Below are 24,550 nucleotides of genomic sequence, written 5' to 3'. Positions count from 1 at the left end.
GTAAGTTTAGGGAAATTGCTTAACCTTTCTGCAACTCAATTTTCCCATCATAAACATGGTGATAACAACTCATGTTTAAATACTAACCTCATACATGCAATATGCTAAATAAGTACAATGCCCAGGATGCGGTAAGTGCTCAGTGTAATTTAGCTACTATCGTTATTATTCAATAGGATGACAATGGTCCTAAGAGAGGGGACAGAATTATAATTGGCCAGTTTCTCAAGAGGCTATAACAATGGACCAAAATTAATAAAAATAAGTAAAAGATTATACATGTAGATTTAAAATAGTTTTGTTGATCAATACTAGATTGAAAAGTTCTGACTTAACCAGAAGTTAATGTACAAAAAACCTACAATATCTTGTTTGGTGAAAAGACCAGTGTGAGTCAATACATGTGTTACATTACTAGAAGTCTGGTGTCCACATTAAGAGGGGTAATATTAATAGTTTCACCATAACCAAGACCAAACCTCAAGTCTCCTATTTACTTCTTGGTAGGCAGTTTCATGAAGCATCTAATCTTCTTGTTACATGCTCTCATGAGCACCCTGTGTTTTTCCTTCACTACACTTACATTTTATATGTAATTTGTACATACAGGTATATACATATGTAGGTGTACATATAGTCTAGAGCTACTGTTTATCTCCCCTACTAGACTGTAAACTTGAAAAGGGCAAGAATGGAGTCTGGCTCACCACTGTATTACTAGTACCTAATACACGGTCCTTTTGCCAACTAGGTACTCAGTAATTTTTTTCCCTGGATGAATGAATAAATGAATGTATATAACATGAGACATCATTGAAGAAAAGGAAATGTTTAGCTCTGGGAAGATACGGTGGTTGATTTCAAATAACTGAGTGATTGTTCTGTGGAAGAGAAAGTAGACTAATTCAGTAAGGTTGCAGACAGCAGACTTAATTAGACCAATAGGTAAAGGCAGAATTGAACTCTAGGTAAGGAAGAACCTTTGTTAACTGAACCTGCATGACAAATTCAGTGATGTGGTGAGTCCTCCATCACGATAAAAGAAGGACTATGGCTGTGTCATGTGGCGTATCCTTGACCAGATGGTCCACATCTAAAATCTCTTCTAACAATATGACACTGTGCTTTCTGTTACTTAAGATTCTTGCCTGCCAGAACTTTTCCCTCCACTTCTGCCCACCCAGAACCTGCTCAACCCTGTAAAGAAACAGTGCGCTGTGTGTCCAGAGGGCTCAAGGAAGGAGATGACCCACTGGTCTAACCACTTTTTCTTCAGCTACGCTGGGGTGCAGGGAGGAGGTACTCCTAAAGTGGAGGAAAAGGAGTAGGTATAGAAGCAAAAGCCAGTTCAAGGCAGATAGTGGGCCTGTCAAGGCACAAATCTTTCTAAGAGCTTAGGAATAAAATGGTTCAGTCCTTTGACTCAACACCTAAGGCAGATTTTCTTCTTTTGATAAATGGGGACTCAAAATGTATGTCTGATAACTACACAGTCATGCTGTTAGTTAAATTGCACCATTGAAAATCCTAACTTTACATACTATTAACAATAGAAATGACCAATTATCACATTCCTATCTATAAAACAAAAGCATTTTACAGATGAGACTTTATGAAAATATCATCTCCCTCACCATCCTCCATTGACTCATCAGTTTCATTAAAGGATGAAAAGGACCCATCAACAATAGCAATTTTAAGTTTCCAAGTGTGGATTCAGAGTGAAGCTCTTTTGAATCTTTCCCAGATAGCTGGGCACCGTGTCTGTAAAGTCACTCTCTCACTCAAGACCATCAATCATATGAATTGCTTTTATTAAAAGCACAATAAAAAAACAAAAAGCATAACCTCTGCATTTGGGGGTTGTTTTATGGGAAGGTGGCCAGGAGTTTAAAAAATAGATACAAAAATCTCAATTCTTTAGAGGAAAATTCCAGGGTGAAATTTAAGTACTTTCCCAGTGCCTTCCCTCACTTGTTTGTTTGTTTGATTTATTAGCACAAACAGATACTGACAGAGTTCCCTCAATTTTTTTTAGCAAAGATAGGGTGTGCTGGAGCCTCCTAAAACTTGAATATATTGGCTTTCCTTGGGGAAGCATACAGGCCTTGGTGTCTTGGAAGAAAGGCCTAGAATCCAGCACTAGACTTCCACAGAGGTTGGAATCCCTTTGATACATACCTTGTTTCTTCATGTGAGAGATGAGGCAAGTCTTCCCCAGGGAATATTCCATGATCCTAATGATCCTAATCAGCCTCTTGCAAAGCAGCCCTCACAGAGGGAGACCCTGTGGCGGGTCTTGCTAAAGAGGTCCCACGTGCCCCTTCTGCTATCCTCATTCTGTGTGGCATTTACCTTCTACAGAGGAGAAAGCAAGGTTGTTTGGTAGTAGTAGCCTTACCTGTTTTTCCTGCTCCACTTTCCCCAGTAATGAGAATACATTGGTCTTTATCTTGATCTCGTAGGGATCTGTATGCTTCATCTGACAGAGCAAAGCTGCAGGGGATAAGGGAAAAAGTCCTCAGAATTCAGCTCACTATCATGTGTTTATCAAATGGAACTACAAGTTCCTTAAAGGGCCATTGTGATAGGCTATAGGAAGCAAGCTGACGCATCACATTTTATTTCCTTCAAATTCTTAAAATAAATAAATAAACCTATCCTTTGTGACCCATGTTACCTTTTCTGTGCATTTTCTTTTTATTTCCATGTATTTTTTTTATTTACATATATATTCATGGGGTATAAGTGCAATTTTGCTACACTGATATACTGCATTGTGGTGAAGTCGGGGCCTTCAGTGCATCCACTACTGGAGCAATGCACATTGTATCCACCAAGCAACTTCCCATCATTCACATGCCAATCCCCTCACCTCTCCAAGTCTCCACTATCCATCACTGCACACTCTGCTTCCACGTGTACATATTAGTTAGCTCCCACTTACACGTGAGAACATGTGGTATCTGTTTTTCTATGTCTGAGTTGTTTCACTTACAATAACGGCTCCAGTTCTATCCATGTTGCTGCAAAAGACATGATTTCATTCTTTCTTATGGCTGAGTAGTGTTCCATTGTGCATATATCACATATTCTTTATTCAATCCTCTACTGATGGACACTTAGGTTGATTCCTTATCTTTGCTATTGTAAACAGTTTGTGATAAACATATAGGTGAAAGTACCTTTTCTGTATATTAATTTCTTTTCCTTTGGGTAAATATCCAGTAGTGGAATTGCTGTATCGTATGGTAGTTCTATTCTTAGTTCTCTGAGAAATCTTTATTCTGTTTTCCATAAAGGCTGTACCAATTTACATTCCCACCAACAGTGTTTAAGAGCTCCCTTTTCTCCACATCCTCACCAACATCTGTTATTTTTTGTCTTTTCAGTAATAGCTATTCTTGATACATCATTGTGGTTTTAATTTGCATTTATCTGATGATTAGTGATGTTGAACATTTTTTCATATACTTGTTAGTTACTTGTCTTCTTTTGAAAAAATGTCTATGCATGTCCTAAGTCTACTTTTCTATGGGGTTATTTTTTGTTGTTGTTGAGTTGTTTGAATTCCTTATAAGTTCTGGATAGTAGTCCCCTGTCAGATGTATAGTGTGCAAATATTTTCTCCCATTCTGCAGGTCATCTGTTCACTCTGTTGATTATTTGTGCAGAAGCTTTGTGGTTGAATTAAGTTCCATTTGTCTATTTTTGTTTTTATCACTTATGCTTTTAATGTCTTAGTCATGAATTATTTTCCTAGACCAATGACCAGCAGAATTTTTCCCAGGTTTTCTTCTAGTATTTTTTTATAGTTTCAGGTCTTACATTCAAAAGTTTTTTTAATTGATCTTGAGTTGATTTTTGCATATGGTGAGAGATAGGAGTCCCAGTTTCATTCTTCTGTGTATGGCAATCCAATTTTCCCAGCACTATTAATTTGGAAAGGGTGTCTTTTCTCCAGTGTATGTTCTTGTCAATTTGTCAAAGATCCATTTGGCTGTAAGTATGTGGCTTTATTTCTGGGCTCTCTATTCTCTTCTATTGATCTGTCTATTTTTATACCACAGTACTATGCTGTTTTAGTTACTATAGCCTTATAGTATAGTTTGAAGTCAGACAGTATGATACCTCCGGCTTTGTTTTTTTTTTTTTTTTGCTCAAGACTGCTTTTCCATGTATTCTCTATTAACCAAAATGGTATGGATTCATTGTACTCTAAAAGTATGCTTTATTTAACTCACAAGCTCCATTTATGGCTCTTTTTATTAAAATCTAAGTAATTCAGAAAACCAAAGGGAAAATATTATATCACACATCTATAACAGGATAATGTTGAGATTTTTCAGGATAATATACTGGACTTATAAAATAGTGAGAAAAAGTAAAAAAACCTGTCCAAACATTATAATAATGCCATCAAATACCAAATAGTTGATATTATCATCACCAAGCTAAACACAAAACTACTGCCTTTGCAGACAAATGACCAAAACTCCAGGATCCACTACAGGCAAAATGATACTACTGGGTTTGCCATGATTCTTGTCTAGTCCCAGACCCCAAGCTTGCCACCTGCCTTAGGATGACAAAGGGCCTCTACCAAGTAAGGCCAGGCCAGTCCTCCTGCTAACTTTCCCTGCAAAAATTTACTAGTAAGGTAAATTTTTCCCCTTCTAGCTAATTGAAAAATAATTCTGACAATATGATAATGTATTTAATAGGTAAAGTCCCTCTTCTAATTCATTTACTAACTGGTGGGGGGAGGGCTGGGGGGTTTGGAATATACAAAGAGAAAATGCAACCCAACAGATTAAGCCCAATGATAAAGACATGTGAAATACTGCAAAACAAGACAAGAACCTCAAAGGGGTAGGGATTGGACCTAGAGAATCTTCAAGAGGCAGAAAAAACAGTCCTAAAGAATGAATTAAGATAAATGGCAAAAATAAAGGCCAAAACATCATGGAGGTAGAGGTGAGGGGTTATGAGCAGTTCCACATAGCTGGAAGGCAAAGTATCAGGAAGAAAGAGTGAAGATGAGCTACAGAGGTAGACGGCAGATTCCAAAGGAAGAATAGAGCTGACAGGGAATCTCACTGCAGTACTGTACACAGGGGAGTGGCAAGGTCAGAGAGTAATTGGAATGAATAACAGTGACATTTACCAGGTACCAGAACTGTCCCCAAGCCCTTTATATTTAATCATTTTAAATTTCACAAGAGCAGCACAAGGCAATGACATAACTTGCTGAGGTCACAGTGCTAGTGTGACAAGTCGGAGCCAAAACTGACCCCTGCTACTGATCACAAGATATAGCACCTCTACATCTTGGCTGTATCACAGGGTGACAAGGGTGCATGTGAGAGAGACCAGCAGAGGCGGGAAGACTGGTGGAAAACTGGGTTACAGGAAGAGTTTAAATCTAGCCAACCACATCACAGAGGGCTTTTCACACCCATCAAAGACTTTGGCTTTTCTTCAGAAGGCATGTGGAGCCATCAATATCGACAATTTATTGCACTCCTTTAACGTGCCAGGAGCTGAGTGAGGTTCATTGAAAATGTATTCGTAGTTGTATTCATAACTGTATTTAATGCTCCATACACTTCTGGCCTCCTTCAAGAAACATGGTCTTGGGAAGTGACATGAGAAGCCCATGATCCTATTCTGAGCAGAGTCATAACTTGAACCCAGAAACACTGTGGATCACACCCCCGCCCAAACTGTCATGTTCCCTTACAACTATGTGTTAGCATATCTTATCTTCTGGCTGGACCAGTGTGAAGCTTCAAGAAGAGCCAGTCTTATTTTATGACCCTCACATCAGTGAGTCTGTCACCTTCCATGTGGTAAGTACCAAATGCACTCTAAGTGCATTTGTTGAATAAATGTATAAGTAAAAGATAGAAGAAAAATAATGAAAATATCTGGCACCAAAGTCTTTTCTGAGTAATGGGTCACTCTAGCCTATTCTTTGGGACAGTGTACCATGATCCCTTTCTGTCCCTCAAAGCCCTTTCAGCTATCCTCTCCATACAACCAAAGCCTTGGTCAAGCTCCACAGCTGCTCTCAGCTTTCTCTAGCATTCTGTGTACCACTGCATCACACTGAATATAGGATGGAAAGCATCCTAGATGTGATTCCCTGTGTCCCAAATCTACAACTCACCACCTATGTAACCTCGAGCAAATCATTCATTCTCCCTGGCTGAACTTTGGTTTCTTCGTTACAAAAATGAAAGTCTACAAAAGTGCTGTGAAAGTTATAAATCCCTGAATAAATATCAGAAAATCTTTCTGTATTATAATCAGTTATGCAAACATCTTCTTATCTCCTGCCAAAGTATAAGCTCCTCTAAGGCAGAGTCTTTCTATCTAATTAATCTTTGTGCCATCCATAGAGCTATGAACATAAAATGTAACCAATAACAAGTTAGGGAGGGAGGGAGGGAGGGAGGGAGGGAGGGAGGGAGGGAGGGAGGGAGGGAGGGAGGGATGAGTGGATTCTCTCTAAGCAGTGGCAAAGTCACTACTGGAGTGAGTTAGGAAATTCATTTCTTCTATGACCTTCATGCAGGGAAGGAAAGTATTGCTTAGATTTTTTATTAGCCTTCCTCCCTTCCTGCTTCTCCAACCTCCAGACAATAGCTTTGAGATGCTGCTTTCATTATCATCATTGGCAAGAAATGCAGGAAAACACATTACAACAAATACAAAGGAAGTTTTCCAATCATACGTATTCACTGGACTCTTCGTGGATTGTTTAGTACAGGCCTTTGTCCCACGCTCCCAGGACTGCAATTCAGCATTATATTTACACTATCGCTAGATCCAAAATAGTGCAAAGTTGCTTCACACACAAATAACCACATGACACATACACATACACACACAAGAGGCTTTGGAAGATCACCAAATGACATTGCCATGGGTTTATGTCAAGTCAAAACACCTAAGATGAACACCTATTTTTTTCTTCTCTGTTCAGATGGAAAGACTTAACTGCTATCCTCAAAGACAGGGCCAAATTCATAAAATGGGGAGTATAATCTTACTATAAGATAAAGGCTAAATGCAGGTATGTATTCTTTCAGGACTCTAGAGAGCCACTAATTTCAAATTGACATGAAAATTTACCAATTAAAGTACTTAAATACTGGGATATGGGCTTGTACTACTGACACTCCCATCTCAAGTACAGTATAAATGTCATTATGCTTATTTCTTATAAACACAGATCTTGACTTTACTTAAAAAAAAATAATAATAACAAAAGGGAGGGCCCCAAAGAATATAAGCCCTCCTCCCAGCCTTGCTTGTTCTTCTTCCTCTCTGGTAACTTGAGCACGTACTCATCCCCAGTGCCAACATTTATGACTATAAACTGAAACCACATGCCAGCCTTCCAAACCACTCTATAATTAAGGAACCTAAATAAATCTTTAGAGAAGTTTTTAGTTAAAAACAGTTGTGACCCATATGCTTCGCATTATTTTGTGACCGTGTCAGCATTGTTATTTACCGCACACAGAAATGAACGGTTAAGTATACTATCGTGGCGATAACGTAAGGGGGTAAACATGGTTTTTGTCCTGCCACATCAAGAGCACGGTTTCATCCACTTCTGCTGTCCTCTAGTTGAGCTCTAAGAATAGGGGCAGCCTGACGTCTAAGTGCACTCGCCCCTTCATTTCCAGATCAGCTTCACGGCTGTTCTTCGAGAGCCAAACCTTTCCCAGCACCAAGTATGTTTCCAAACAGCTGTATCTATCACTTTTAGGTTTTCAAAGTTTGGTTTGGGGCTCATCTGTTATTTTCTGTCAGGGTGGAATGCTGGGTTGCATGTTCAAAATTGTCTAGCTGGTATTTATGTTCCTCTCCCATCTTATTTCTGTTCAGAGTGTTAATCACAGTGGTTCTGCTCCCATGGTCGTCAGGGGCGATGGCAAGGCTTCTTGTCCCAAAACTCCACACTCTCCACCCTGCCATTTCCTTTCTAAGTTTGCTTCCCCTCAAGTGCACAGGAGAAAAGATGTCTGCGACACCCAAACACATCTAAGGCTTATGCTCTTCCAAACATGTCCCCATGTTTCAGACTCTCTGGCTCTTTACTAATGAGTTGCTTCAGAAATCATTCTCCAAAGCAAATCTAATCTAGTCTGAGGACTTGTAGTTGGTCCTCTCTATTAGCTAAAGTGTTTAACAGAACACAATTTGTCGCAAGAAACTTTCCTGAACTTGGATAACTGTTTCCACCTTCTTATTTCAAGGCTTCCTCAAAGGGTCTCAAAATGGCATTCTCTTTCATTCAATCCTGAGTCCTAGAATACTTTCAAATCACACTAGAGAAGTTCCCCTTCTGACCCTCTTAAAATAGCTCAGTCTCAAAATCCTCATCTACAATAGAGATCTACAAATCTCGACTATTTCTTTTCCTTTCTAGCTCTGGTTCAGCCCTGAAAACTGGGTATTTCTAAACAAAGTAACCCCAAAAAATGTTTTTTAAAAATGGCTAACCTCCATGTGCTTCCCCAATTCTAACTTTATATTGAACCCAATGAAGGGCTGAGGAAGTCCATAAGAAGGATGTGGAAAAGAAGAAAAAGGAGAAAGGGAATTACGTGTGTTTTGCATGGCAACCTTGACGAGTTTTTTAATTTTGTTTTTTAAGGAGAGGCACCATGTTGGCTTTCCTTGTAAAATACTATTGTAGATATCTTTACATCTATAATTGTCTCATATTCTTAATTCAAAAACATGTGCCTACTTGAAAATATCACCTAGTTAAGTTAATGTTATGCCCTTCCATCAGACATTCATTCTATCACATCTTAAGGGAAAACTTTAGGGAAAATAAGTCTTTATAGTTATTTATACTTTTATCCTGAAAAGCATTACTGCAGTCTTGTCCTATGACAGTACAAAAGCATGGTCAATTAACTTATTTACACAATAAAGTTGTTCCCTCATAGCTACAACATTGGTAAACATTCCAAACAATCCAAGCTTCAGAGCAAGAAATGATAAGAGAACACAAGTAACCCTTACTTCAAAATAAATAGTAATGGGCAAAATGTACCCTATGAATAATAAGAAAAGAATGTGAAAATAAACATGAAGGACCGGATTAGGAGGAGATAGATGGTAAATGGACCTCAATTGTTGGAAGGTTTCTACATTTCACATAAAGTAAGACAATATTAACTCTGTATGGATTCTGAAAAGTTAGGAATATATATTATTACAATCACCAGAACAACCACTGAAATAGTAATACAAAGAGCTATAGCCAAAGTAACTAAAAAATAAATGGAATTATAAACATTTTTAAAATTCAAATAATCCAAAAGAAGGTAGCAAAAAGAACAGAAACAGAGAGAACAAATAGACAATATATAACTAAATGCCAAACTTAATCCAACCATATCAACAAGTACATTAAGTGTTAATGGACAAAATACTCCAATTAAAAGGCAGCTAATGTTAGAATGGATAGAAAAAGAGACTCAACTATATGTGCCTACAGGAGTTACACTTAAAGTCACAGATACGTTGAAAGGAAATAAGATGGAAAACGATACATCATACAAAAACAATTGGCCCCAAAACTAAAAAAGGGCATCTTACTTTTCTTTTTATACATCTACACTCAAAGAAGTCCCTAGTTGCCATCCTAATGTAAGAATGATGCTGGCCAGGCATGGTGGCTCACATCTGTAATCCTAGCACTCTGGAAGGCTGAGGCAAGAGGACTGCTTGAGGCCAGGAGTTCAAGGCTGCAGTAAGCTATCACCACATCACTGTACTCCAGCTTGGGAAACAGGGCAAGACCTCAACCTTTGTTGTCGTCTCAACAACAAAAAAAAGATGCTATGCCATGGCAGAACATATGGTAGAATGCAAATGAGAATTATCTTAAAAATGAGCTATAATCATTTTTCTGAGAATGTTTTATCAACATTTAATTTTCTAATTTTATTTATATTCTTATATCCTAAATGTAAGTAGACATTTGCTTTCTTTTGGCTACATAACTGAAAAAAACCTTGTTTCTATTGGCTACAAAACAGAATAATGTCATCAGGATAAATCACTTTAAAGTGACATCTGTTCTGGAATGACAACAGTAAAATATCAAAGCTCAAAAGTTAGGCTTTAAAATAGTACATGACAAAGAGGTGTTAAAAGTTTCTTCTTCCTTTATAATCATACTGGTTTTCAAAAATCAGATCCCGTAGTATTTTTGTGACATTTCATAGGTTGCCTAGGTCAACTTCAACATTGAATATGCCATGTTTCCCATTATTTTAATGGGTCTCTCAAATATATTTTAATCTTGTCAGTCAAATGTAACCACTAAGAAGGCAAAAATCACAGTATCTGGATATTATGTGTATAAAAAATGGTTCACATGTGATATAAGGTTTTAAGAAACAACAGAAATCTCTGGATAACTAGATAAGAAATTCTCCTACTTCAGCATTAGAATTAATAAGCAAAGTTCTTTATTTCAAAAGTTCACATGTTAGTTACAGAAAATAATCCAAAAGGGATGGTCTCCTTTAGAGATTTTAGAAATTTTATTTGTAATTCGTTTGTAATAAAGAAGCTTAGGAACACACCTAGATTCTTTCAAGTTCAAGGGCCTGACCATTAGCTAATCATAATGGAAATCCTCAAGTCTACCAAGTCCAGGGCCAGCTTTCTAACAGTCACTCAAGGGAATAAGCACCTTTCCTTCACCTTTCCTGGCAAGAAAGTAGACTGCGCCAAGGGGTGACTCTTTGTCAAAGGTAGACCACAAACACTAGGTATTGGAGACACACATTAGGAAGTAGATAAGAGATTTAGAGAGACTAAATTGCCCCAGGAAGGAAAAGGACTGGACTTAAGATACAAAAGTTGTAAGGAAACATCTGCCTTCAGGACCTGGAAGCTGCTCTTTGGAATTTAGCAGTAACCCCGTGCTACTGAGGACTTCCTCCTAAAAACTTCAACAGCTTCAAAGGAAACATGTCCTAGGCACGAAACAAACCACCCAAGGGGGAAAGTGCTCCACGGTGGAGCACCCTACTTGGGCTTCCTAAGAGATCAAAAGCAAAAAGGCTAATTCTACTTCTTCATCCACCTTCACTATTATAGGGCCTTACCTCATAAATTAATCAAGTGTGAATGGCTTCTACTGACTTGACTTAAGGAGAGAATCTGTCCTCTAGAACTGTGGTCCCCAACCCTGGGGCCACAGACCTGGCTGCAGAGCTCTGCTGACCCACCCCCACCCCTGGTCTGTGAAAAAACTGTCTTCCATGAAACCAGCCCCTGGTGCCAAAAAAGGTTGGGGACTGCTGCAGAAGCTTAAAGTCTAACAGCAAAGACACTTAAGTCTTCCAAAAAAAAAGAGGGAGGTGGTAGAAAGTAATAAACACTTCTGCAACTCCTAAAGCCATTCAGAAAAGGGGGGAGGGGAGGCTTTTACTGAGAGAAGCGTGTTAAGGAAAAGCTACAAAATCCGAACTCCAAAGCATACAAGGACAGAGGCAGGGAGGAAGCAGAGAGCAAGGAGGAAATTATGTTATTTCCCCCATCCAGAAATTAACAAAACACACCTGATTTGGGGGAAAGAACAAATAGACAATTAGGGCTCTTAATTCTAATTCAGTAAGTCCTTACAGTATTTTTACTATCCCTTTTAACAAAAAAATTCTAACGATCATCTTTTATTACCCAACTCTCATTAAAATAATTATACAGTTAAGAGTTACAAGAATAGCCTTTTCTGATTCAAGGTAAATACAATTTAAATAAATTCCCAGCACAAACATTTGAAAACTATTTGGCAAAATCGCTTATTTCAATTAATTTCATGGCCAATTTTTATGACTTTAGTACAGGCAACTAATTCATGGAAACACTTACCCCAACTTATTCCAAAAACCTTCCTAATCACCCTTAAAACTTAATGCTGAATTTAACATTTACCTCATTAAAGTAAAAAGAATGATTTCAAGTTTTCAAAATGCTGACTGAGGCTGGGCGGGGTGGCTCACGCCTGTAATCCTAGCACTCTGGGAGGCAGAGACGGGAGGATCATTTGAGCTCAGGAACTCAAGACCAACCTGAGCAAGAGTGAGGCCCCATCTCTACTAAAAAAATAGAAAGAAATTAGCTGGACAACTAAAAATACATAGAAAAAATTAGCCGGGCATGGTGGCCCAAGCCTGTAGTCCCAGCTACTCGGGAGGCTGAGGCAGAAAGGTTGCTTGAGCTCAGGAGTTTGAGGTTGCTGTGAGCTAGGCTGACGCCCTGGCACTCTGGCCTGGGCAACAGAGTGAGACTCTGTCTCAAAAAAAAAAAAAATGCTGACTGATTTTTCAAGGATGTTCCCTACTGATTTAAAACCTAAAAATGTACACCTTATATGCCACTCTGTGTGTCTTTTTCTTTGTCTAACTTTGAAAGACACATTATGATCTAAGGTACTTTACATCCAGATATTAATAGTTCAGTAAAGCGAGCTTTTCATGTTTGCAACATTCAAATGTAAGTCACTGTGCCTCATCTAATTCTGACTGCCCCAGGTGTCTGCTAGGTACACAGGATGCAATGATGCAGACGTCACAGCTTCGTGCCAGTGAAAGGGCAGGACACAGGATGGCCATGCAGAGCAGAAAGCGCTGTGCTGGGGACTTGCGTGGCACTATGTACTGCGGAAGTACAGAGAGATCTAGCTGAGGTCATCACGGAAGGCACTGGGTGGAGATGCCATTTGAACTGGATCCCCAAACCCATACTGCTTTGGTTTAAAAAAAAAAAAACGTAAGAGTGGGCAGTAGTGAAAGGTTATCAACGTCTTTAAGCTTTGGTTTGTGCTTCAAACCTCAGGGTGCTGTGCAGAGGATGTTTATAAGTACCCTGTACAGTGTTGAAAATACAGCAGGCACTCAATAAAGAACTAAACAGCCAGCTGGGGCTAAATCTGTGGGTTTGCCTGATAGAATCAAGGTCACCAGTCCACTTGTGTTTGGGAGAACCAGATCTGCAGCCGTTTCACAGAGTGGCTGCAAAATTCAATTAGAGCAATCAATATGAATGTTATGCCTGAATATAAAAAGATGCATGCACATACATACATACATAACATAGACCACTGTGTGTACACCAGTAGTCTATGTCTGAGTTTGCATATGTTATTATAGAGAAAGGAAAGCCAACTGGCAAACTAATAAGAATAATATTGAACCTTCCTGGTTAATAACTAAATTCATATCATGATACTGTAAAGGAGGATATATTCTGGAAATAATTTTAAGAGAATTCAGTACTCATTAATCCAATAAACATTTTATGTGTTAAGAGAATGTCAGGAAGAGAAATATCATCCCTACCCTCGGGTGCTCAGTTTAGAGAAATCATGTACTATCTAACCAGAAAATAATTTAGTTAAGTAAGGACAGGTCATTTGGTCTGTGTCACTTATTGAAAATAACACAACAACAACAAAAACCTTTCCCTGAAGCAAGAGAGGAATATTGGAACCAGAAAAAAAATTTTTGAACAAAAATTTTTCTTTTCTTTTTTTATCCAGGCACCTAATACCTTTTCCTTTCCATCACCACCTTTGTCACTGACGTAGATGGGTTCCTCATTTCTGGCCTTCAGTAATCTCCTAATGGGATTTTCTATATTCAAGCAAGACATTTTCACAAGCCATCCTGATACAATGCTGTCAAAATATGTCTTTTTTTTTTCATAACCATGACTTTCTCCATTCCTAAGTTTGTTTCCATTGCAGCCAGATTTAACTTCTTGCTTTTAAATATTTCTATTAAAAAAATTTGTTGAAACTTAAAGCAAAGTTGTATCAGTTCTTAGAACCAAGGCTATGTTTCTAAGACTATGCATGCTGATTTTCAGTATGATGAATTTGCTTTGCTTAGGCACCAGAGAGTAGTGCTAGCAGCATGTATAAAGACTTTCTAGGCAGTCTTGACTGAAGTGATCCTTAAGTGGTCTAGGGGGTGCTATCTCCCCCATAACCAGTTTATGATGTACCTATTGAAACAACGTTTGCAAATTTGGGAGACAGACAAAATGTCAAAACTTTTCCTCTAAATTTACAAACAGAAAACAAATTCCACTATGACTTAGCCAAATCCATATCTTAAATCAGTGACTCAAGGGGAAAATCAGAGGCTTATGATTCAGACCATGGAGAAAGAAGCCCTTCAAGGAATGAGCAGGCTCTGAGCTTACAGTGACTGACAGCTTTCTCTAAGAGGAACATGTGGTCGACACAGGAAGGACTTCTTATGTGGGTGTGTCTTCCAGAGGGTTCTCATTCCGATTCCCTCCCTCTTCCCCATCCTTGTCCCACTCTAGGGAAGGTGCTTCACAGATAAGAGAAGGGAAGTTCAAAATCCCAGGTCTATTCTGCACATTATTTGATTATTATTTTTATGATTTTTTGTTTAAGTACTAAAATATCTGCATAGCAAAAATGGCTTCCACATGGCCACATAAAAATGGGTAAACCAAAAATACCACTCTGCCCGCAGGCTCACTTCCCTGCAGCCCTCCTCCTCCCTCCTGCAGCTATCCTAAACCACAAAGAGGTCACTCCTTCCTTCACAAGTTTCCAAGTTTCCTTTTTCCTTGACTCTCCACCACAGTCTGCCAGAGAACTTTAGGCAGGGGATGATTAGACAGCAATGCTTTAATCCTGCAATCCTCTACCCCCAGACCACAGACCTGCACCAGTCCATGGCCAGGCCACACAGTAGGAGGTGAGAGATAGCAAGCCCCTACAGCTTCACCTGTATTTACAGCTGTTCCCCATTGTAGGCATCACCGCATAAGCTCCTCCTCCTGTCAGATCAGCAGTGGCATTAGATTCTCATAGGAGCGCCAACCGTGCTGTAAACTGCGCATGAGAGGGATGGATCTAAGTTGCAGGCTCCTTATGAGAACCTAATGCCTGATGATCTGAGGTGGTGATATCAGCCCTGGGGAGCAGATGCAAACACAGATTATCATTAGCACAGAAGTTTGATTGCACAATAAATGCAATGTGCTTGAATCATCCTGAAACCATCTCCGCCCCTAACCCCCATCTGTGGAAAAATTATCTTCCATGAAATCGGTCCCTAGTGCCAAAAAGGCTGGGGACCACTGCTTTAAGCTATCAACTACTAGAGGGAAATTCAATGTTGATACATAGAAAGTGCACTGATACTTATTACAAAGGTTTCACACAGCTCTTCTATGCTTCCATCACACAGAAAGCACAGCTCCAAAATGAACCCAAATACAGAACACTCAAACATCTGCTTGAAAGTTTTTTAAGTCATATCAATATGTTTGAAAAGCAGCCACAAGAAAAGACTGTGTCCAAATATCACATACACAGATTACAGTATATTTGAGAGAAAGAAAGACTTAGATCTGCGAGCAGCAGTTAGTATGTATTACCATATGTCTGCAGGGGAGAAAAGTCATCTGATAAAAGACTTTTTGCCAAACTTTAAGAAACTATTTAGCCACTTAAACCAACACTAAGAATTTAAGAATAAAGAAAGTCCTGCAAGCTAGTGACAATCTTCCCAGAACAGCTGGATAGGGGCAAGAGACCTGGATGAGAACAGAGATTAGTCCCCGAGGCACTTGGGAGATAGGCATCAGGTCCTTGGGAGGTATGCATCGTACCTATCATGTTTTCATTACAAAATACAAGCTCCCTACAAGCTTATATCTTCAATATGACAGCTTCCTTTACGTATATCCAGACTGATTTCTGGTTACTCAGAGAGGTCAAAACCAGGCAGGATATGCTCATACAAAACCCAGTCTTAAAGAACTTGATTTCTAGCGGCATGGAAGGAATGGGTAAATTCACACCTAACCGATGTAATGCCCACTATCTATCTGGGTGATGGGCACACTTACAACTTTGATTCAAACAGTACAAAAGCAATTTGTGTAACCAAAACGTTTGTACCCCCATAATATTCTGAAATTAAAAAAAAAAAAAAAACTTGATTTCTCACTGATGTGATACAGATTCCAGAGCAAGCAAGGCTCTCTTCTGGAGCAGGCCCAGCTGTCTTTCCTGGCTCATCTCCCTGGAACTCCCTGCCTCTCACCTCATTCTAGGAGTCCCTAGCCCGTACACCCATTTATCCATCTATTACAGCCTTAGCATGTGGTGTTTTAAGTTCAGGAGACTTTTTGTTTATAGTTTCTACCCCTTGAGAGTGGGAATTATGACTCACCATCTAACTGCCTAGCACTGACACATGGTATATGCTCAGAATATATCAGTAAGATGAATCTTACCATTGTCTTTTTTCCTATTCATGGGAAAAAAACCAATAAAATCAATGTATGGCATTTTTGACATTTACATTTGCTTACCAACTCTTTATAAATAACTAAATAAAGGGGAAACCAAAAGAACTGTTATTTAAGTATACATATGTAAGTGTATATTCATACACTTAACAAAGAAAGAGCCCTACAGATTTAAAATACTACAAGAATATTAAAGAGGGGTTCTATTTCATATTCTCTAGCTAAAATTCTTCATTTAAGTTATTTGTTAAGATTCAGCAATTCTCCCTAATGCTAACTGATATAAATTCTATTTGAAGATATAGGCAAATAGTCACCTAAAATCTACTTTTAAAAGGCAGCCAAAGTGTGATTACATATGCACTCATAATGTTCTAGGATCTTGCCAGTTCTTGAACTAGGGAGCAAAGGCAATTTAGAGTCATCTTCAGAGTTGGCTAATGAAAATACGCTCCTCCTACTATTCATTCCTACAGTCCCCAGCTGATACACCCTTTATCTGGTCCAAAAAAAGGTGTGGTCACTTCTCTAGGTCACCCTTGAGCAAATTATCACTTTCATCCTAATTTCCTTCTAGAGTTCTGTAGCCAATATTTATCAAGTGCCTACAATCTACCAGGAACTGTGCCCAGCATCAGAGGCCAAGGTTCTCCCTCCACCACGGCCTCCTAAGAGCTACCAAGAGCTACCTATCAAAGTCTCTTCTGCTTCTCCCCAGCAAAAGACCTCCTTCCCAGAGGAGGAATTAGAGTTTCAATGTTCTGAGTAGGTTTGTCCAGAGTAGGTTTTCTGTACCTAGAAAATCACTGGGACTTGCACATATGAGGCATTCAAAATTTTTGATGGATGAGTGGACCAATAAGTCTCCAAAGACTCCACATGTTATTCTTTCTAACTTAAACCATCAGGAGACTGTCTATAAAAGCTGTAGTGACAACCCTCTGCTCCTCACCCGTATGCCTTTCTTGCCACTGAGATCTGACATGCTGTTGAATCCAATCAATTCAGTGACATGTCCTAGGATGATGTCAGAGGACCTTTTCTAGAGCTTTCTATACACCAACGGCAGGCATAGTGGCAGGGAAGAAAATCTAGAGATTTGGAATGAAGCCTCATGTCTCTGGAGATTTTAGACCTAAATACTTACTGAAGGAAGACATTCTGAATTTTTAGAAACAGTCAAACAAGGAACTCCAATTACTAAGGCCATTCTTTGCCAGTGGGTCTAGGCTTAGTGCTTAAGGTTAAAACATACACACACACACACACACACACACACACACACACACACACACACACCCAGTAGCTGTCTTCAAATATGTATACTTCAAATACCTACAGATTAAGATTTAAAAATATCAATATCTGTAATAACTCCCCAGGCCCAAAGACTGGGAACCATCAGTAAACCCTCCAGAGTTGCCTGATCACCAAAGTAAACTAGTTCCTGTCTAGAGAACTTTCTATTTGCCATATACCTTATGATCCACATCTCTGGGGAGATGAGGACCATCTATTCAAACAAGTCTCGGTTGGCTTCCTAAATTTTCAAAAATGATCATGGCCCAATATACTACTCAGAGAGAGTTTTAAAATTAAGGATCTGTCTTTTATTGGCAACAGAGTATGTGTTCTCTGGGCCCTTACCAGAGAATACAACCTCCAATTATCTGCAGACCACCTTTAATTCAAAGCCCAGTTAAAAGAAAACAGAAAACAAATAAACGAACATACAAAACTATCACAGCAACAGGAAGCACCTGAAGGAAAAACTGTAACTATCTGTTCCTTGTATTCTTCACTCTACCAGGGGTCCTCAAACTATGGCCTATGGGCCACATGCCACCCGTCGAGGACATTTATCCGGCCCACCAGGTGTTTTTGCCACTGCTGCCTGTTCTGCTTAACAGTCGACTTGTCCCAGGCCCATAGAGCGCATGTGTGGAATGTGAGCCGCACTCTCCAACGGCCCTCCAGTGGTCTGAGGGACTGTGAACTGGCCCCCTGTTTAAAAAGTCTGAGGACCCCTGCAGTCTAGTCAAACCAATATGCCAGGCACTTATACCAGTGGTTCTCCCCTTGGATGTACCTTGGAGACATCCAGGATGATGCGTTGTTCCTCCTCCTCCACACCCTACAGATAATGAGGGAATTCTAAAGTGATCTGTAGCCAAGAATGACAACCACCGACTTATCCCTCTTACAGATTTGCTTTTCCTAAACTGCACTTTGGTGGTATGCCCTCTGCTTCCATTTAGTGACATAAGAAGTAGCTATATAAAATTCTCCATTTTCCGCAAGGAAGTTTTGGGTGCTGCTAAGGATGAGATCCTACACATAGTAAGTCCCCCAAGCGAAATCCCCTTTAAACCTAACTGACAAGGAGCACTTCGCTCTTTTGAGCACATCTTGCACTTTGATCTTATATGCAAAAAATAATGTTGTAACTGATCATATTTCCCCTTTTGCTTTGACTACCAGGAAATGAATAGTTAAACTCAGTAAGTATAGAAGATGTCAGGTATTAACTTTCACTTGGGTCTTATTTATTTTCTATGTTTTCTTGGGTCTTATTTATTTTCTATGATTTTTAGAAAGCTATTAATATTTATCTTATTATATCGGCTGTAAAATAGTAAGCTGCCTCCAGTCAACTGTGAATGTGAGGGAATAAAATAATTAGTTCACATTCATATTATTCACATATATATGAACTATAAAAAACTAAATAATGCAATTGTTATGATTAAAATCCATGCATCAGGTAGAGCTCTTCTTTGTTTTGGCAGAAGGGGGAGAGGATGGATGGATGGATGGATGGATCTGCCTCACAATATATGAGCCTGCTTATAAGCATAGCTAAGAAAATTTTTTCCCAGAAAATTTTCATTTATTCAGTTACAACTGTTAACATTCAAAACTATTAACAAATCTAGAAAAATCTTCAGTGTGCAAACAGAGTACCACCATGTACCTAACACCGCCTCTAAGGTGATATGTGGGCACCCCATGACATGCCCAAGATGAGCCACTGGAGTATAGATATAAAATATTAGAACTTCTATTTAAATTTCTTTATTCATCACTTAAAAAATTCCTATTTTGTGTGTTTTATAACGTACACAATACATTAGGATAGTGCTACTTGAAGTTAACTATAGATAAGCAAACAAATCCGGGTGGATTTTTTAAGATCACTGATCTTGAGGCAACAAAGTATTTATAACGCATAGTTCCTACTCAAAAGATGCTTATTCTTGTAGAAGTCCAATACTTAAATAGGCAACAATTAAGGAGCTATATAAGATAGTATACTATAAAAGGCCATTTAATTGTGACATAATGCATGGTATGGACCATAGGGAAGAGGCTTCAAAATGGAGGAGGTACCCAGATAAATCTTGAAAGTAGGATTTGAATACGGGGAGAAGAGTGAAGTGAGTAAACAGTATACTACACCAGGGTGACTGGAAAGGAGAAGAAATGAAACAAACAGTGGGACAAAGGAAAGAGTAGGCAAAACGGGCAATGTGAAGAAAACAACTGATCACTACCTACAAATTTATCAAATTCAACTTCTCTATTTCACAGCCAGAATTTTTACTTAGGACAGATTTTAATTTTAAAAGTCCTATTAAAGATCAATGCACATATATGCAAACATCAAAGAAAAGTTAAAGTTCCTAAATACAAAAAATGACAAAGATTTTCGAGTTTTAAAATTCATTTATGCTACCTAAATTCTGCCTGCAGCACTTGTGATCATAACCTATAACATTGGTATAATGAAAGTTAAGTAATGTTATAGAAAGGAATCAAATGTTCAAAGCATTACAAACCACTTTCTATTTGTTTTAGGAATACTGTCCAAAAAACACCCATACACACGTTCCTACGCTTCCTCCTTCCTTCTACACACGTTCCAGGTAATGAGTAACCAGAGAGCAAGTGACTCACCCATATCATGTAATCTTAAATAGCTACATGTGTTCCTTTTATAATTTATGCCTTTAAACTCTTTATACTTCAGTACCATTTTCTTTTAATACATTTCCCTGACCTGAGATGAGATTTTGCCATTTTCATTGTCCCTGTTTTTAGCCATTTACATGGACAAAATATGCACAAGACTCTTAGTAATAGCCAAGGCAAGAATAACTATAGACAGGAGAAGCAGCAACAATATGTGGCCAATTGTGAGGTAGGGTGTGAGAACAATTAAAGCCATGGCTTAAAAACTAGCAATTCCAAAAGAAACATTCAAGAGCCCTTAACAATCCCATACTTCATGGAATTATAGAAGATATAAGTAGAAATGTAGAAGAATAAGTAGAATTATAGAAGATATAAGTAGAAATTCTTAATCAGGTAGTGTAAGGTCTTCAGTAGGTAACCTGAGATGATGCCTGCGTGTATTTCCCAAAGGTAGAAGGCCATGGTGCAAACCTTCCAAACCTTCCCTCCCTCCAGGTGATACCTGAGTTTGACTGTTGACATAGACTGAAGGAAAAAGAGTTGTAGAAAATGCGTACATTCTAACATATTCCTCCACTGCTAAATTTGTGTGAAATTAAGCTATGCTATTTATAAGGCTTTGGATATTCCTGCTATAATTGAGAATATTCTTCTCAGGCCTCAAGCTGACCACCTGTGCATCCAGACATTAAACACGAACATCCACAGGGCAAGGTTTCGTATGCAAAGGGGTGTGCATCCTCCATAGGAGTCAATAAAGGTTTAAATCTAAACACATTGTATCTAATGTTCCCCCTCCTAAATAATATTATGATTCATCACCAATAGTAACTAGAGGTTTTGTCATAAAACACAAATGAATTCACATCTGTTTACACTTGTCATTTTCAACATTCAGCCATTCACCACTCTTTCATTAAAACATTGCACTTAAACACATACATCTAGGCGTATTTAACAAGTCTGAAAATTTTTTCCATTTGGTGACTGAAATGCAAGATGGCAAGTTTTCCAGAAACATAAGTTTATAATTTTAAGTAATTCCCTTATCCCAAACTCTCCTCCTATTACTTTGGAGTAACCTTCATAATCCTTCAATTCTCCCAATGACTCAAGCAGACTGGTATTTGAATGTTTTATTAAAATTAAAAAATAGTTCTACATGCTTAACTCAAATACCTTTTCCCTTTCCTAACACCCTGGTTCATTAAGCCATAGCCAAAACAGTCTTTTGCTTTATCTTCCATAAACTACAAGGGCCGCCTACTTCAAGAATTCCTTCTATAAGACTCAACACAAGTGGCACCTTCAGAATCTCTGAACCCACCAATTTTTCTGTGCTTCCAACTTATTCCTTGTGTTTGCGAATATGCTGCTATATTAAACTGACCGGTTTATGTGGCCAGCCCCCCTCAACTAGACTGAAAGATCCTTGAGGACAAAGACCATGTCTTCTACACATAGTTTCTAACAAACAGTAGGCCCCCAAACGCATTCGTTCACTCACTCACTCCACAAGTATTTAGGGAGTGGCTGCCACGTGCCCAGCGCTGTTCTAATTACTGCGGATGCAGGGATGTGTGAAACAAAGCTCCTGCTCTCGACGAGGTGACATTCTAATGCAGGGGACAAACGAGAAAGAAACAAATGGACACACAATGAAATGTCAGGTAATGATAAATGCTCCGAAGAAGAGGAAAGTAGTCTAAGAGAATAATGAGTGAGAACTGCTATTTCAGGTATAGTCAGAGAAGGTTCGCCCTGACCACCGAGCCATTTCCTGACTGATGTAAGCACTCCCCTCTGCAGGAGAAGAGCAATGCTGAGAGTGTTTTGCAAGTTCAAGGAGCAGCAAGGAGGCCAGTGTGGCTGGGGTAAGGAGGTGAGGAGTCACACTTGCAGTCAGGGAGGTGGCCAGTGCCCGGAGCCCAGATCAAAGGGAGCCCCGCAGGCCACGCGGGAGCTGCTGCAGGTGTTTGAGCAGCAAAGAAAAGCCATCTGATGGACACCTTATAAAAAGATCACTCTAGGAGCAGCCATAACATCTGTGGAGAAAAGGCAGTTAGGGAGTGAGGGGCGGGAGGAGGAAACTACAGGAGAGGTGACACTGGGAGGTCACTCAGGAGGCCACCACAAATAATCCACCTGAAACAGAGTGGCAGCCTGGACACGCATGGTGGCTGTGGAGGTGATAAGGGCTGTCAAACTGGGATACACAAGGCCTGATGACGGACTGAGAATGGGTGCGAGACAAGGAAGAAAAGGTTTGCGTCATGAGTAACCAAAGAGTAACCAGAAGCTGCTGCTGGCAGGGAGAGCAGGGAGAGAGCGCGGGGCGGTCCTAAGTCTGGCTGGAAGCATGTCTGTGTGAGATGCCTGTCAGCCACCCAAGGAGACACCGCAGAGCTAACGTCGCCCAGGGGAGAGGTCCAGCCGCAGATCTAAACCAGGGAGCAGCATCAGCACATGAGGGGAGTTAAAGCTCACATGGGCTCTTGTAACTGTTGCATACACAGGAGAAAAGACAAGGTCCCAGAGTTGAGCCCTCCCTGGGACATGCCAAGGGCACATGGAGGCTGGAGATGGAGCTGCCAGTGGGGTGGGGAAAACAAGGAAGTTGGAGACTGGAAAGCCAAATTTAAACAAGGGGTTCAGGAAGGAGTTGGTCCCATGGTCACATGTTAACTCACAACTAGAGGAAGAGGAGGATTCGAAATTCTTCCCTGGATGTGACAGTGTGCAGGCCACAGCTAACCTTAAAAAGAAGAGTTTTAGTGGAGTGGGGAAACGAAAGCCCAACTCGAGTGAATTTACAAAAGAAAAGGAAATAAACTGGGGACAACAAGCACACCCAGCTTTTTCGAAGAGCTTTGTAATAAAGGGAAATAAATGGTGCGACAGCAAGGACATGCAGAATCGAGAGAAACACTGCAACACACGTTAGTGAGAATGGAAGAGGGAGAAGACAACAGAGCAGGAGAGAGGAGAGACAAGGACAGGGAGATGTCCTTGAGGACTGAGAGGACCAGGTGGGATCAGGCACAGGTGCCTGAGATCCAGGCTTAAAACATTTACTGAACTGAACTGCTGAGCTACACTTTGACATTTCTTGGAAAAAGAAGACCCACTAATTCAGGTTTCCAGGACACCATCCAGAAACTCCAACCTTAACCTGGCTTCCGGAAGCCAACCAACATTCGACTATTAATATTTCCCAACAATCTTTTTAATATTTCTTATGAACAATGTATGTGCATGTCCATATCTGGGGTACAAAAAGAAATACATCTGGTTTTTGTCTTGGCCCCCCTGGCAAAAAGCTCCTAAAGCCATTGGAATTTCCTGAGTGACATGCCCCTTTCGCCCTTACCTGAGGTTATGCTAACAAGGTGACTCATGGTGGGGCCATGAGATAGCTTCAGAAAGGGGCTGCTCACCAGATTTAAAGACCAAGCCTGGGATTAGGGGGTGGGAACTTTCAGCCTCACCTCCCTACCTCCAGGGAGAGGAGGAGAGGGGAGCTGAAGATTGGGTAATAAAAACTTGAACAGCAAGATTCTGGGTTGGAGGCTAGGGGGAGAGCTCCCGGGCTGGCGAACAGACAGCCGCGATGGGAAGGTGGCACACCCAGAGTGTGGACATTCTCAGGCACTCACACTCACACGCACACACAGCCCTAGGCATCTCTTCCACGTGACTGTTCTTGTGTTGTAGCCTTGATAACAAACCAGTAAATGTTAAGTATTTTCCTGAGTTCTGAGTCCTTCTAGCAAATTCTTGAACCCAAGGAAGGGTCATGGAAACCCCTGAATTTGTGGTTGTCTGGGCAGAAGTGTGAGTGGCCGGGGCATGAGGCAGTCTTGTGGGGCTGAGCCTTTGGCCCATGGGGTCTGTGCTAACTCTGACCTGTGTAGTTAATGTCAGAACTGAATCATTGGGACACCCCGTTAGTGTCAGAGAATTGGTTGGTGTTGGAAAAGAGCCACACACCTGGTGTCAGAAATTATATTAGAAAACACAAGACATCTGCTGTGAGGCTATGAAGGGGATAAAACAAACAAGAGGCAAAAGCCCATAGGAAGTGACAACAGGAGGAATGTCCCAATGCTGAAATATAAGTAACCAGGTTTAAGGAATAAGAAAACCTGCACTTTCTAAAAAACGTCACTAACAACCCTAAAATGCAGAAAATATGGGGGTGGGAGGTAGCACACAAAGCTGGTCC

General features: G+C 39.9%; 1 protein-coding gene across 4 annotated transcripts in view; it reads right to left on the bottom strand.

Moving 5' to 3' along the window:
• MYO1B (myosin IB) overlaps positions 1-24,550 on the bottom strand; it is a 175,307-nt gene that overhangs the window by 89,915 nt on the left and 60,842 nt on the right. For all 4 annotated transcript variants that reach the window (XM_012776932.3, XM_012776935.3, XM_012776937.3 and 1 more), the window contains exon 4: positions 2,402-2,496. In XM_012776932.3, the coding sequence (XP_012632386.1) occupies positions 2,402-2,496 (95 nt within the window). The remainder of the gene's footprint in view (positions 1-2,401; positions 2,497-24,550) is intronic.

This window comes from Microcebus murinus, chromosome 8 (assembly GCF_040939455.1).
Source record: "Microcebus murinus isolate Inina chromosome 8, M.murinus_Inina_mat1.0, whole genome shotgun sequence".
Taxonomy (NCBI): domain Eukaryota; kingdom Metazoa; phylum Chordata; class Mammalia; order Primates; family Cheirogaleidae; genus Microcebus; species Microcebus murinus.
This window is presented reverse-complemented; position numbering and strand designations above follow the sequence as displayed.